At 36.5% G+C, this 16,764-nt stretch overlaps 1 protein-coding gene across 3 annotated transcripts in view; it reads right to left on the minus strand.

Moving 5' to 3' along the window:
* FAM13A (family with sequence similarity 13 member A) overlaps positions 1-16,764 on the minus strand; it is a 274,476-nt gene that overhangs the window by 221,641 nt on the left and 36,071 nt on the right. For all 3 annotated transcript variants that reach the window (XM_081042945.1, XM_081042944.1, XM_081042943.1), the window contains exon 3: positions 11,539-11,748. In XM_081042945.1, the coding sequence (XP_080899071.1) occupies positions 11,539-11,748 (210 nt within the window). The remainder of the gene's footprint in view (positions 1-11,538; positions 11,749-16,764) is intronic.

Below are 16,764 nucleotides of genomic sequence, written 5' to 3' on the forward strand. Positions count from 1 at the left end.
CATATTACGCTACCCCTGCCCCCCCCACCCCTCCACACACACTATTAATTCAGCAGACACTGCTGTTCAAGTGAACTGATTCAGAGTCAAATCATCAAGCCCTGAGTTAAGCCCAGAGTTATTATGTAAGTCTATTTGGATGTCTCCTCCTTTTCTCTGAAGTCTTCAAATTTATTTATGGATTCAGTGTAGACGTTGATTATGTCCAAGGGTTCAGTAAACTAGGTGTTAGAATACAGCGTAACAGAGTTAGGGCAGAGCTGCAGGTGGCTAGCAAGCTAACCATTCGACATTCCTTCAAATTGATATTCTATAAACAAATTTTCAATATTTATGTTATGTGAGTTGCGTTTCTATTAACACAAGTTAGACACTTTAAAAAAATAATTCGTTTATTGACTGTTCTCTCTTTCCCAGCTCAATCCAAACAAGGTGCCCCTCACATAAAAGCATTAGTGAAAAATGCAAAATTCACTGAGGATTTCACTCAGTTCACAACAATTCATGCTAAAAATCCCCGACAGACATTATCTTCTTGGACTTGGAGAGCTGGGTCTCCTCTCTTTTTCCTTAAGTCCAAAATCTTCCTATTACAAAATTCTATTTGTCTATACTATGAAGATGACTAAAGTAAAAACAACAATAACAGGTGTTATTGGGGATGTAACTAAAACTTTCATTCCTTGCTGGTGGAAATGCAAAACAGCACAAAGACTTTGGAAAATTGTTCCTTAAAATGGTAAACATAAAGTCACCATTTGACCCAGCAATTCCACTCCGAGGTAGATATTCAAGAGAAATGAAAGCATATGTCCGTGTAAGAACTTGTACATAATTGTTCATAACAGTTTATTCATAATAGCCAAAAGGTGAAAACAACCCAAAGTCTATCAATAAATGAATGGATAAAGAAAGTGTGGTACAGTCATACATTGGAATGTTAATAGGCTATAAAAAGGAAGTACTGATATATGTTCCAACACAGATGAACCTTGTAACTTACTTAAGTGAAAGAAGCCAGTCACAGAAGACCACATGCTGTGTGATTCCATTTATATGGAATGTCTGTAAGGGGCACATCTTTACAGATAGAAAGAAGATTAGTGTTTGCCTGGGGCTGGAGAAGTTGAGGGGGGAGCAAAGAATGGGGAGTATCTGCTAATAGGCTTCCAGTTTCGTTCTGAAGTGATAAAAATGTTCCAAAACCAGATAGCAGTGATAGTTGCACTCTGTGAATATACTGAAAAACATTGAATTGTACACTTTAAAAGGATCAATTTTATGGTGTGTAAATTATATCTCAATAAAACTGTCATAAGGAAATTCTATGGGCTTTAAAATCAAGAGGAAAACTTGAAAAGTTTATCTACTTTTCCTAATACTTCAGTAAAATGATAAAAGAATTTTTAAAAGGTATAAGCAGTCAAGAATAAACAGAACTGAAAAAAAGACAGTAGATGCAAGATTTCAACAAATTTACACACACACACACACACACACTCACACATACTTCAAGACCAGTTGCTCTAACATAAAATAATTTTGCTTAGTCATGGCTTCTCTTTCCAAGTTTGCATAAACCCACTCCCAACTTAATACTATTTCACAGTGTCAAAGGCCATTATTAGAGAAACAAAGATTTGTGTATGTACTCAGAAAAGACCGTCTAGTTATCAGGATCTATAATCTTAGAAATCATGGGGTATTATAAGCACAAATAAGGCTTTTCCTGTCCTGTGGATCTGATGGAAGCAGAACCGACTGGAATGTCATCGAAATTCATTCCAGTGGAGGTTTCACACATCTGAATGACTGCCACTTTGGACAGACATGCAGATGGCAACCTTTCAATCCCACTCTGCATTTAGGTCTTTACCCAGCAGAAAAGAATAGTTTATATATTTGACACTGCTTATAGAACACCTTAAAGGCACATATTGAAAATGAAAAGGGCTTAAACTTGGAGTTTAATATAATGATTCTGTATTTCATAGACACAGACATTTATGAGGGTTGAATAATTTCAAAAGAAAAGGAACTTCTCAATAAGAAGGAATTAACCTAGGGAAGGAAATATGTCATATGCGTCCTACAGAGCTCATATTATCTAAGAGCTGACGACTTAATAACTAGTATTATAACTAACCAACATTTGCAAGGCAAAAACCACTCAGCTAACCTCAAACAATGCAAGTGGCATTATGATATGTAATATGGACAAAAGACAGGCTTAACTCAAACTTCCCTGGTGAATTTCTCACGTAATGAAGAAAAACAGAACTCAAGGCTTAAATACAAGTCGGTTTATTAAATTAGATTTCTTCATAATTAGGCATTGCACTGATAAAAATGGTCCTTTTCGGGTGGTTTTCTTTAGAAAAACAGTTGCTTTCTAAATTATCAAATGCTCTTAAGTTAAAATTCACAGGCACTTTACTTGCACATATTGCTTGCACAGCTGCTATTAAAATCAAGTATGGGGGGAGGCAAAGGAAAGTGCATTTAAAGAGATGAACTGACCACATGTTCTTCCCAAGACTCCACTATCATGACAGTAAAATAATGTTTAAAAAGTATAAGCACCCAAAGGCAAAAAAGAACAGCAGAAAAGACAGAAGTAGATGAGATTTCAAAGACATTTGGAAGTGAATGCAAGTGGCTGAAAATAGACAGATTCTGGAAAAAAGCCTGTCCGTTTCCAGGGAACTTGCCCCCAGCCCACACCCCAGGCAAGTGTGCTCTGTCTGATGCAGCAGTGGAATCAGTCTCTGAATGACAATGGATTCCTGGACACCCGAGAGAGAAGGGCCAGAGGGAGGAGGAACACAATTGAAAATGTGAGGATTAGTGAAAATCTGCTAAGAAATAATGGGCTCATGAGCACACTTCCCACTTCTCTGCTCTTGAGGAACTTGATGGTTGAAGAGAAAAATATGTCCACATATTGACATTTTGAATCCCCAAATGAAATATGCTAGATTTCTCTCTATCATCTGCACTAGATTTCACGCTATCAAATCCTCCTAAAGTGCGGTACAAGCCCACTGGTCCCACATACAAAATGTTATTCTTAAATCACAACAGACAAGAATCATCATATGTTTGGATAAAGAGATACAAAAAGAAATCCCACCAACAGAAATAACACATGGAAAAGAAGAAAACAAAACCAAAAGACCCGAAAAGCTTTGTTAGTATCCTCAGAAAGAATAGCATGCTACAGAACAAGAATAGAATGCTCTGAAGAAGAAACAGAACATGGATATATTAAAAATATAAAAGCTAAAACTTAAAAAACAAAGTTGATCACATTTTGTAGAATGCAGAATTAAAAGACAGTGATAAGACGTGTAAAGCAACAATACAAGAAAGATAATACAGGAACATTTCCCAGACCAAAACACAGTATTTTCCAGATTGAAGGAACTTAATGCCCAACACAATGAACCAAGAGACCCCCAGGAAACAGCAGGTGCAGGCAGACAGGTGAGGGAAGCTCAGGATGACCTCTGTAATCGGTTCAGGTAGGAGCAGAAGAAAGAGGGCCAAAAAGGACTCTCCCCAGAAATAAAGACTTGATCAATTATTTGATAATTTTGAAAACAAACAGTTAACAGTGGATTTGCTGGAGCTGTTTGAAAAAACGTGCAGACAGGTTTATGCAAAATTATGGGAGTGAGAACATAAGACGAATGTGAACATCAGGCAATCATTCTCACACATATATACACACCCTTACATAGTCATAAGTCAAACGTTAATTATGAATTCAGCTAAAATTGTAATATAACAATACTAGAAGAAATCGTTTGAGGGAAGCGGATGTAACAGAACTAATGCCACATATTTCATATGCAGAACCAATGAGATAACGTCTAAAAGTGAGGAAGCAAGGTAAATCATTATAAGTATATTATTAAATGGAAGCAAATACCAAAAGAACATAGAACCAAGTGAAAACTGATTTCCTCTGGGAAAAAAACTGAGGGTTGCCAAAGGGTGTGTAGGGGTTTTTTTATAAACCTTTTAAATTTATTTGATTTGTTAATAAAACCACATGCATATATTGCTCTGATAAAAATATTTCTTTAAATAAAGGAAAATATGTCTAAGGCAATGAAGATGAAGAATTTTATTCAGGGTAATAAAATTATTTAGAAATGTGCAATTGAATAATAATTTTACAGAAAGATTACCAAATCCAATTATATTTATTCCCCTCCCAACACACACACTGTGTTCACTGTTGTAATCACATGCCTCTGTTTTCCAAACACCTTTGTTCATGTAATCCTTTCTTCCTAGAACACAAACCACCTGTGGGAATTCTACTAGTTGTCCAAAGCCCAGCTCAAGTACTACCTTCCTCTTCCATAAAACCTTTCTGATCGTCTGACTTAGAAAAGATTATTCCCTCTCACCCCACTTTATTCTGTGTATCCTGGCTCTCTGTGTAGGTGTCCTATTTCCTTAATAAAACTGTAAGCTCACTGTGGCAGGACTAGTATCCTGATTTTCCATGGGAGAAATATCAAAGCTAATGCCTTCATTTCAATTTAATAGTTGAAAAGCAATGTTTCAATCACTGATTTCATATTAACAAAGAGTCCTGTTCTATATATAAAGCGCAATATGTATTTGCAGGCCTAACCTGTCATTAAAATTGCATAAAATATAAAAAATAAAAATTACTGATAACTGGTAGCCAATGCAAAAATATTCCCAAATGAATTTTTGGAAGGCTTAGTTCATCTTGTGTGATTTACCAACTCAACCAACAATCAAAAGTTCAAGTAGTTTCAATTAATTTGGGCAAGAATTTTGAAATCTTAACTCCAAAATAAGCCCATTTTTAATCCTTTTCCTTCCTCCTTCCTAATTATTAGGCAGGCAAGTGCATGCATTCTTCTGTAACTTACTCATAATTTTTTTAGAGACAGGGAAGTTCGGAGTCAGTAAGGGTAAAGGACGGATCTTAAGCTTGAAAGTAAAAAAGTTGTGAGACTCACACTAAATGGCTTGTCTTCTTACAACCAAGAAAACAAGGGGTAGAAGTCAGGGCCAAGGATGAGCATGGGGAAGGAAGACTGCATTTAAAATATGAATGCTGTGTCGCATCTCTAGAGATGGTGATTTAATTGGCCTAGGGTGTGAATTGATCTCTGGGATTTTTCGACCCTTCCCAGGTAGTTCTCTTGGGCTCCCACAGTTGAGAAACACCGGCTTAGCATTAATCATTTCTTATACGAGTGGCATTGTTCAAGGGGCTTTACATGGATAAATGCAACATCCACAATAAGCTCAGGAAGTAGACACTACTACAATCTCCATTTCACAGTTGGGGAAACTAAGTGTGGTGACTTTAAAATGTCCAAAAAGCCTGACACTCCTCTCTTCAAAAGATGGAGCCTAATTCCCCTCCCCTTGAACACAGGACACATTAATGACTCACTCCTAATGAATAGAATAGGGTACAAATGATGCTATTTGACTTCTGGGGCTAAGTCATTAAAATAAGTTTCCATCTCTCTTGAACTGCTCATTCTGGGGGCAAGCGAGCCAACAGCCATTTGGCCAGGCCTGTATGGAATGAACCAAAGGCCTCTTGCCAAGAGCCGGCACCAAACTGCCAGTCAGGTTAGTCAACCACCTGGGAAGCGGATCTTCGAGCCCCAGTCAAGCCTTCAGATAATTGCAGCCCTTGCCAATTCGTGACAGTAACCTCTTAACAGACCCTGAACCAGTACTGCTTGGCTACATCACACCTGGATTTCTAACCCACAGACACTGTGAGGGAAATTAAATGTTTATTGTAGTTAAAGTCAGTAAATTTTGGAGTATTTGTTATATAGTAATAAATAGTGCATTAAAGCACAAGAAGGTTAGGTAACTAATGCAGCTAGCAAATGGCAAACAAATTTGAAACTAGTCAGAATGGACCCAAAGCTGTGCTCTAGGCTACATACCGTAATTTCTTTCTTTCAAATGAAGATTATCCTGCTTATACATTACTACAGCCACTGCTGGGGTACTAATCTGAACAGTGAATAATCACTTAATACAAGGAATAAATTCTCAAAGAGAATCAATGTTAAAACACACAAAAAAGTATCTCTACAAATAAAAAAAACACACCCAGTAACATTTTTTCCCACAGCAGATCATTTATTTTAAACTAATCCCTTATTCTTAGTTGTGCTAGTCACTAAAAACAAAAACATATCAAATCTGTAGCAATGTTTTCTATCCCAGAGACCACCTAATTAGCATCCACTGTAGGTTTTTTACTAATTTTTACCCATAGATCTAATTGTGATAAATTTTTTAAAAGCACAGTGTTATGAACTGAATTTTGTCCCAGAAAACTCATACGTTGAAGCCCTAACCCCCAGTATGACTGCATTTGGAGAAACAGCCTTTAAGTAGGTAATTAAGGTTACATGAGGTCACAAAGGTGGGGGCTCTAATCCAATAGAACTGGTGGCCTTATAAGAAAGGAAAGAGACACCAGGAGAGCACACACACAGATAAAAGGCCACGTGAGGTCACAGTGGGAAGGTACCATCTGCAAGCCAAGGAAAGACCACAAACCAATCCTCCCAGCAACTTGATCATGCACTTCCAACCTCCGGAACTATGAGGAAATAAATTTCTGTTGTTTAAGCCATTCAGTCTGTGGCATTATGTTATGGCAGCCTGAGATGACAATTACACACAGTATGATGGGAAAAGCTTGGGCACTGAAGTGTGGCAAATCCCAGTTCTGCACATTCTGGCTGCATGCTCTTTGGTAAGTAACTTATCCTCAATGAGTTTCATTTTCTTTCCCTATGAAATATTGTAGGAGTAGGTGGGATGGAGTTTAGAGGCCACTCATAAGTAAAGCATCTAGGCAAAATCTTGGTACAGAATAGGCACTTAAATCATGATAAAAGGAATATAACATTAGCTTACTGTTATCCGTTTACAGCTACAGTGTTGTCCAAACATAAGTGATGCTGAGAATGCTAAGTATAAAGACTGATGAATGTACATAGACAACCATGAAATTCACAACTTCAGCCTTAACCCCTTTCTCCTTCGCACTAACATTCATTTTACTCATCTAATTAAAATGAGCTCCTCATCAGGGCTCCACAATAATCTTCCCCTCTTGACTTCCATTATTTGTATTAACCGGCCAATTGTCAAGGTGCCCAATAGGAGCACTCGTCTTTCTTCAATAAAAACCACTGGATCTCTGAGACAGAAAATTTATTATAAAGCCCCCACAAAGAAAGCATCATATCCTACCAAGGTAATAACATCTGAGCCCTCGGGCTAAGTCTCAAATTCCACTTCTAGGGAAGATGCATTGCTCAGCCACAGAACTTTCCTAGAAAGTTGAAGACTGTTTCTTCCTTTCTGGACAAAATATCAGGTTGGAGAGGCAAAAGGCCCCATCCTAGGTACAGACAGCAAAGATTTGAATTACTGAAGACTAAAGAACAGTAGTTGCTGCAGGTCTTGTCAAAGCAGAGTTTTCAGGGAGTTCTCCCTTGTGCTAATTCAAACTTGCTTCAAAACTTCCTTCCTAATTTATTAGTTTCCATTCACAACAGTCTGACAAACACTGTCTGCCACCAAGCCCCCCCCGCTCCTCCTCCCGAGTTCCATGGGTCTCACCAAAGGTATGGCCACCAGAGTTTGGCCACTGCACTACGCCTCCCTGACATACTGTTTTTCAAGTCACCTAAACTCAAAACCTTAAACTTATCTTTGACTCCTTTCTTACTCTCATTATCTAATTATTAGCAACCACGTTCTGTTCATGTTTTCTTTCTAATGTCTGTCTCTGGTGACCTTTCTTTAAAATTCCATTACCAATTTCTGTTTGGGATGAAGAGAAAGTTATAAAAATGGATAGCGGTGATACCTGTACAACACTGTGAATGTACTTAATGTCACTAAACTGTACACTTAAAATGATTAAAATGGTAAATTTTATGTTATGTATACTTTACCACAATTAAAACACATTTCATTACCAACTACCCAACAGATACAGGTCCTTAGGACCATGACCTAGATTTCTGCCAGTCTTCTAGAAGTGTTTCCTACACCCACACATTCCCGTCCAGCCATCTGGCACAGCAATGCCGAAAATACTGCTTTCATCATATGACTTCTTTCTTCAAAAATTTACTGTTTAGAGATAACAATTAACTTTGCCTAACATTCAAGACCCTCTACCATGTAATCTCAGCCTACATTTTAAATTCTATCTTTTGCTAAATTCCTGTACTTACAGACAGCTCTGTCTTACACTGACAGTGTTTTGCTCATAGTCCTTCCCCAGCTAGATTTTCCTCTTCATCCAAATTAATCTTATGTACCCCAATTTTACTTTTACCACAAAGTATTCTCTGACTATCACAATCCAGATTGATTTACCTCTCCTTGTTACTACCAACTGGATATTCTTATCACTCATTTGTAACACTGTAGAACATATACCACACGCATCCTACGTCCTTATTTAAATCGCACACTCCTTGAAATCAGGATGTTTAATCTGTTATTTCTTGATATCATCCTGTGTCTAAGTAAAGGTACTAAATAAATATTGATGGACTGATCCAATTCCAAGTAAGCGAATAACAACAACATTGTCTCGAAACTTCCTCCCTAATTTATTAGTTTCTATTCACAAAGGTCTGACGAACACCCTCTGCCAGGGTATTTATTCAATATTCAATTATGAGACAGAAATATTTGTATTATAGAAGATTTTTCAATAGGGGCCATTTAAATAAAGGGATTTCTAGTTAATCCTAAATTAAATGATCCTATCCTAAAATCTTTTTATTGCTTGCAATTTACATGTACTCTCAAAATACACCTGAGATTATTAAAATTTAAGAGAAAAACAAAAACAAACTTGTATTACTGGCCCAACATGAAAAGGATAAAAGATCAGCACCATGGGATATAGCCAAGCTGAGATAATTATACTGGAAATCTCAATTAAGGAAGGCCAGTCGTTGCAATGGGTGAAAAGTTTTGCATGACAACAGGAAAGGATGGTCACTGAAAGGTCCTTTAAAATCTCTCTCTCTTAAATACGAATAGCCAAAACCAGGCCTTTACAAAAGGTCTTGCTGAAATCAACTTCAGATAGAATTTTTTTGATAAATATCTGGCATGGAGATATATTGGTTAACTAACTAAAAAATATGATATCAGGGGTTTAGACACCAGACAGGTCTAAAATTGCTAACTTTTTATAAAAACAAAAGAATCTAAATGATGTTTTCTACACAGAAGGCCCTTGTTGATCTTGATCAAAGGATAATCACAGCATCAGGGATGTTCACAGGCAGTATCCTGACCGTCCTCAGGACCAGTTTTGGTTTATCAAATGTGTGAAAAAAACACTTGGCTGGGATCCAGAATTCCATCCCAGATAGTATGGAAGCAAGGATTTTGATCTGAAAAATTTTAAGTATATATCAATTATGAAATAGCTTGTTCATTACACAGCATATAATTTGAAAACTCGTAACAATTTAAAAAAAGAAATTTGGCATTGAGTTGTGAAAGACTATCAAGAAAACTATTTAATCTGTAAACTAGTTATGAGGACTGAAGTATGAAAGCAAGATTGTCTTTAAATAAGGAAACTGTATCAAAACAATTTTATTACATATTAATGTATAGTAGAAAAGGGGAGATGAGAATACTATAACTGCTTCTGGTGAGTCTGTAAAGAGCCTTGCCACTTCCAGCTTTAGAGTGACCAGCTGTACTCTACTCTACCCTCTATTGTAAGAGCACCACACAAGGATAAACCAGCAAAATCACAGTGACTATTTTCTACTTGAATTACTAAAGAGAAAAGTTTATTTTATAGAGGCTATACAGTCTGATACCTAAAGCATACTCTATCCCTCTACTTAACAACTTACATAACTATTAGGTACTCCATTAATACCTCCTGTAAGGAACATTTCAGATCTAGCCCCAGAGGTTTTCAGGAATAAGAGAATACTACTAATAAAAGCAAAAATTAGTTTTTCTGCTCCATTCAGAATTTATCTGTGTATAATCACACCTCCCTATACACTGCTATATAGCCAATCTTGTTTTTAGAATGATACTTGCTTGCCTTTTATGATACATAGTAATTTTTTGGTCACCAAGGAAAGATGTCATGAATGAGAAGATAATTTACAATGGAGACCTAAATTATAACAAATGTTAGTATAATTTATTATTAACAAAAATAATAAAATAGTACATTTTCATTATCAAATGAAAGCTATTCTAGGAAATGTGATAAAAGCTTTAAAATTCACAAGGATTCAAAAACATTCACAAGCATTAGTATTAATACTAATATTAATATTAGTAACTTAATATTCAGATATAATATTAGGAATAATTGCTTTTAGTACAATGCTAAATAGTTGATTACTAAATATCTTGTATTAAGCACACAATATTTAAATCGTTAGCTTTTGCAGCAATTATTTTTAAACAATTTTTCAGAAATTTATCTTAAAACTTCACATCCCTGTGATATGGATAAAATATTCCCTGTAAGAATCATTGAAAAAGGAGCAATGATCACCTCCTTGAAATGCTCATACTTGTGAACATGCAAAAGTTCAGCTTCCAGTAAACAAGCCTCAAATGTGTCACTCAAAGCTACCTACTGATACAGAAACCTTGAAAGCACTGTAGACAACCAGAACCCTCAATTTTTTGCTTTCGCATTTTAACACACTATTTTTCAATAGAATGCAACATACAGCATGGCCTTCTCACTTCTCCCATATTACATGTGAATAGTTATACCACTGCTTTAAAGGAATGTAGCTTTAATCCTTTATCTGGTAACAAACACTCTTTAAAAATACATTTTCTCCTTTTCACTTTAACTTGGCAAAAATAAAGAAATGGTTTTCCAAAGTTAAATCATTTTTCTTAATGTATTTGGGAGGGAGAACTCAATAATGATTATGCCTTTAACTATGACATTTAAAATGAAGCTTCTTCATTTAAAATCACTTCATACTATAATCATAAATCAATTTTATCTCACAAAATGAGTATAATTATTTTAGGACTCGATTTTGTTTACAAAAAAAAGAAAGTACACCAGTGACCTTTAAGTCTCCACGGTCACTAACCAAATACAATTTACTTAAGATTTCCTACATAGAAATTAATGTCTTATTCTCACTCCTATGGCAGTCATTAGTCAGAAAAGTATTTCTTTGGCCCAAAAGCATCGAAACTTTTCAATATTATGTTACTGAAGTATTTCTATACTAATTGTCTTAGAAATTCTATTTAATAATAGTATTCCTAGTCAGTTTAATATTATTTTAGGGTAGAAGATAAGGGCCTAGACTAAAATAGCAAGATAGTAGTTACGGAGGAATCACAAACACTTAAAAGCTCATTTAAATATTTCTAGGTTCAACATTTAAAAGCTTAGTTTTAGCTGAAAAATAAAATGTTTTAATTTATAAAAGGATTTACTATACTAACCCTGGAAGAGCTGAATGAATCGAGGATGTAAGGCCGAGGTGATCACACTTTCTGGCAGCTCCCTTAGGAAGAGCTTTAATAGACTGGCTGCTGAGCAGACATCTCCATCTTTCCCAAGCTCCACCGGCACTCCATTCTCAAACTTTAAACGAAGTTGTTCCACCACCTTCATATTGCCATTCACCCTAAAGAGGCCTTCCTGGGTGAGTCCTGTAACAGTAAAGCAGACACACAGAAAGTAAACAGAGGTCTCTAAGAGACACAGACTCTTCAGAATATCAACAAAAAATAAGTCTTAGTATAGGATTTTCTGAATACTATAATAACCGAGCCCTGGAAGATTTTCCATTTTTATAAAAATGTTTTCTTGGAATAATAAAATTTCACGTCTATTACACATCAACTAAAAAGATCACATATGATTGTTATAAAAGCTAACCTCTAAAAATAAGGCTAGGACATATGAAGTGCGATCAAATAATACAGTGAATGTTTAAATAAAAATAATTTATTACAGTAAAGGACACATTGCCATTAATTCCCCTCAAAATACTCCCCCTCGCTTCAAACACTCTTTTCCCATTGTTCTTGACACTTTCTGAAGCACTTCTGGAAGCCTTCTTCCATGAGTGTCTTTGGTTGCACTGTCATGGCTGCCTTGATGGCCTGAATCGTTTTGACTTTGGGGAAGAGCCAAAAGTCACATGGTGCCAGATCCAGTGAATAAGGTGGATGAGGACATACCCTAATGTTTTTATTTGACAGAAATTGCCATATACCAGAAGAGATGTGTGACACAGAGCATTGTCATGATGGAGGATGATTTACAGCACACTTTAAAACACACCTTCTCTCAACCGTAGCTCACACCTGACTGACTACACCAAACAAGTTGAAACTTGTCACACACTGTTACTAAGGTTCGACGTACCGCTTCCCATATGGAAGAGCCCTGCCTTTTTGTTAGGTGGCACTCGGCAGCAGCATTTTGTGATCATGATGGAAAGGCTCCATGTCACACATTGCTTCTTGTATGGAAATTTCTGTCAAATAAAAACATTACATGTGTCCTCATCCACGTTATTAACCAGATCTGGCACCGTGCGACTTGTGGCTCTTCCCCAAAGTCAAAATGACCATGAAAGGAAAACCTTTTGAATCGATTCAGGACATCGAGGCAGCCACGACAGTGCAGCTAAAGACACTCACGAGAAAGGGCTTCCAGAACTGCTTCAGAAAGTGGCAAGAACAATGGGATGTGTGTTCGAAGCAAGGGGGTTATCTTGAGAGGGATTAATGGCAATGTGTCTTTTACTGTAATGAACTATTTTTTATTTAAACATTCACTGTTTTGTGATCACACCTCAATGTAACCGTGAAACATATACCACTCTACAAAGAAATTTCATTCATATAATTGTACATAGTTTATAACAGACTTACCCTGGACTTCAAAAGTAGTTTAATGTTTTGAGAACAACTATTTTAAAAAATAACATGTATGTAAGAAACTTATGAACCACACATGATTACCTTTGTAATAATTACTAAGTAATATTTCTTTAGTAATCACTAAATTCAAAGTATAAGATTCTGTGAGACTATAAAGTAGTATTAGGTTGGTGCAAAAGTAATTGTGGTTTTCACAATTATTTTCAACCTTTTAAACCGCAATTACTTTTGCACCAACCTAATACCAGACAAGATCCTTGCCTTCAGCAATTGATGGGGATATTAGTGTTGTCTGGGTCAGCAGAGAAGACTTCATGGAGGATCTCTGGCTCCTTTGCCTAATCTTTGGCTAAAGCATAGGCAAGATGTAAGGGCTGAGGCTGATGTACTGTGAAACAAATGCAGTTTAAGCTTTGGGGCTCCTCTTTTGTTTGGACCTTTTTTGGTGCTCTGTTTCTAATTCAGTATTCTTAATATTGTATTCGTTTCTTAAAGAGGGTCCCAAAGGATTAAGCATCAGGAAACACAAAACCTTGGTCTATCCCTGACAGAGAAGAACAAATAAATGAATTGAGAAGCAGCGACAGGACAGCCTAAAGAAAGGTAGGCAGATGAAAATATGGAATATTTAGGTCAAAGAGTGATGGGGTAATAAAATGGAAGATAGGGTCATGAACGTCAAGATAAAGAGTGAAGATTGTATCACTGGAGCACTAATTGTATGTGTGTGTGAGGGGGCAAGCGAGACATATTAGGTTGGTGCGAAAGTAATTGCGGTTTTTGCAATTATTTTTAACCTTGTAAACTGCAATTACTTTTGCACCAACCTAATAATATAATCAAGGTTTAAGAAAGATGTACCTGGCTAAGAAACAAAGAATGGAGATGGCAGAGAACTTGTCTTCTGGAGACTACATTCTACTGTAAGGCAATAAGACAGACATTATGGTGGGAAGTATGTGAAAAGGAGAGTATAAAGATGATTTGATAATTTAGTATAAAAGGAAAGTAAGGAAAAGGAAGAGTTGAAAGGTTAACTTTAGGTTTGAAAACTAGGAATCCAGGAGACAAGCACTGTAAAGGATAAAGTGCAGTGGGGGTGAAGGGTGGTTACTGGTTTAGGATAGAAGATGATTTTCAGCTCATTGCGTTGGGTTTGAGGAGACAGAATACCATGTAAGCAAGGGAGCCAGGCCGTGGAGAAAGGCTGAAGGTACGTACATATAAGAAACGATCTTTCTAAGAAAGAGTAACCCACGGACTCATCTTGCCACTCTTCTTTTGAGAGCCTAATGGTGAACTTCACCAATGCCCTAAGCATTAAAGCCTAGTAGACTTACATGGGAGGTGTTTGTTTCTATCAGCCTTTGTTTCTTTCTCCTACCTAACTGTATTGCCCTTTCTGAAGAAAAAGAAGGATGTTGATTTCAATTTGATAAAACATTTGATGAACCCCATAATTCAACAAATATTTCATGAGTACCTAGCACTATGTTAGGTACTTAAAATAAAGTCAACTGAGAAAAAAATTCTAACACTACCATTATCCTTATGGAGTCTGTAGTCTGGCAAGATGTTTATATTCATATGTATGCATATAATTTGGCTGTGAAGAACTTGAATACCAAAAGTTAACATGAATTTTAGCTCCAATTTTGACAAAAAATTTGTGAAACCAGAGATATTAATAAATATTTACCAACCAGTATGGCCAGGACACCATGTAATCTCAGAGGAAGTATCAGTCACTATGTGTGGTAGGCAGTCTCTCAAACGGCCCCAATGACCCCTCACGTGGTATCCACACCTATGTGTAATCCCCTCCCTTTAAGCGTGGACTGGACCTAATGACCAGTTTCTAATCAACAGAATGGCGCAACACAATGTGATTAAGTTCTAATCTCACTTCTGGGATTAGGTTATAAAAGACTAATGTTCATCTTGCTTGTGTTGTCTTTCTCTTTCTCTTTCTTTAGTTCTTCGTACTTGCTAACACTCATAAATCAGCTGCTATTTATTTTGTTAGCTACCTTGTGGAGAGGCTGCACGTGGCAAGGAACTGAGGGCAGTTTCTGGACCATGGCCAGTGAGTAACTGAAATCTTCAGGTCAACAGCCCACAAGGAACTGAATCCTGCCAACAACCACGTGAATGAGCTTGGAGGTGAACCTTTCCCCAGTCAAGTTCTGATATGACTGCAGCCTTAGAAGACACACTAAGACAAAGGACACAACTAAGCTGTGCCCAGATTCCTGACCCACAGAAACTATGAGATAAGAAACACTGTTGTTTTAATCTGCTAGACTTTGGGGTAATCTGTTAGACAGTTACATAACTAATATGATATGCCTTTCCCTTTCATACTGCAGAATATCAGCTACTATTGGGAGAATTCAGCTTAGTCGTTTTTAAAACTTTCAAGGTCTGTTTCCTCTACTCCACAAAGCTTCATCTGTAACTTCAAAAATGTATACTGGCATCAAGCAGATAGCACCCAATATAAGAGAGTCCCATCCCTGGTCAAGGCCCAAATCCTGAAAATTTACAATTTTGCATCATAGTCCTGTATCTACCCAGCTCCTCAGCCTGTTTTTTGGCCCAGCAAATGTCCCCGGCTCAGATTTTACAGCGTTTTTTTCTAGCTCTGACCTTAGATTTTCTCTTCCAACAGGGTTTTTTTTGACCCTTCCCTCAAATAAATATACTTCCAGTTATTCCAGACTAACCATCCAGCTCCAAGAATTGGCTTTGGTTTTCTCCACTGGACCTTTCCAGTGGAGAGATAAATTAAAATGGAAGTAATAAACGTTAATGCTTCTCAACCATTTTTTCTGCCTCTATTCCATTTATTTGCACAACTCTCTTCACTTACACAAATCTCTCCCCCAAACAATTCTTATGATACTCAGTGATTTGCAATCATAGGGAGTTGACCCCTGACCATGGCTATGTTACACTCTGGGAAAAAGAATCCTTTAGATTTTTAAATCCCCTTATGAGCCTATATCCAATGTCTATATGAGGCTTACCAGACTAGATAAGCTCTAAACTTTCCTACTCTAAATTTTTATGACATGATGACTATAAAAGAAATGCTCAGAGGAAGAAGATATCTAGAAGGCTTAGTGGAGTTACTGTCATACATTTCTGATACTCTCTTATATTTGATTTCATGGGTTAATCATGAAACATCAACTTAATAATGGTTTAGAAATGAAAGAATTATACAAGCTAAATAACATCTATGCCATTGAAAGCTAGTTTTTTGTACAACTGAAATATTTACTTCAAAATAGTATGAATACACCATTACAAACTAAATATGCCAGAAGTCAGAATTTGCCTAATTGGCATGCTTTGGCCCAGAAAGTAGTATAACAATATGTGAGCATCTTCTGACACCTGGTGGTAAGTGGAGTATCCAACACTGTTTAAAATGGTATATTGCACAGTATTCTTCATGCTAAAGAGAAGGGATTCAGTAACATTATCAGCAAGACTAGTTATTTTAAAATAGTATAAAGATGAGATGCCTCATAACTTATAAGATTTTTCTTTGAATCTACAAAAAAAGAAAAATATACCTACAGTTAAATTATATGACCAATCATCCCTGTACCCATACCTAATAGAATATCTACTCATAGGTGCATAATAAATATTTGTTGAAATATTGAAACTTGAAAACAAACCTACAAAATAACTAAATAAAATTAATCACAATATCTTCTTGCCTTCAAACTTTACACCACCCTTCAAACTTACACAGGCTTT

The sequence above is a fragment of the Rhinolophus hipposideros genome (genome assembly GCF_964194185.1).
Source record: "Rhinolophus hipposideros genome assembly, chromosome: 1".
NCBI lineage: Eukaryota > Metazoa > Chordata > Mammalia > Chiroptera > Rhinolophidae > Rhinolophus > Rhinolophus hipposideros.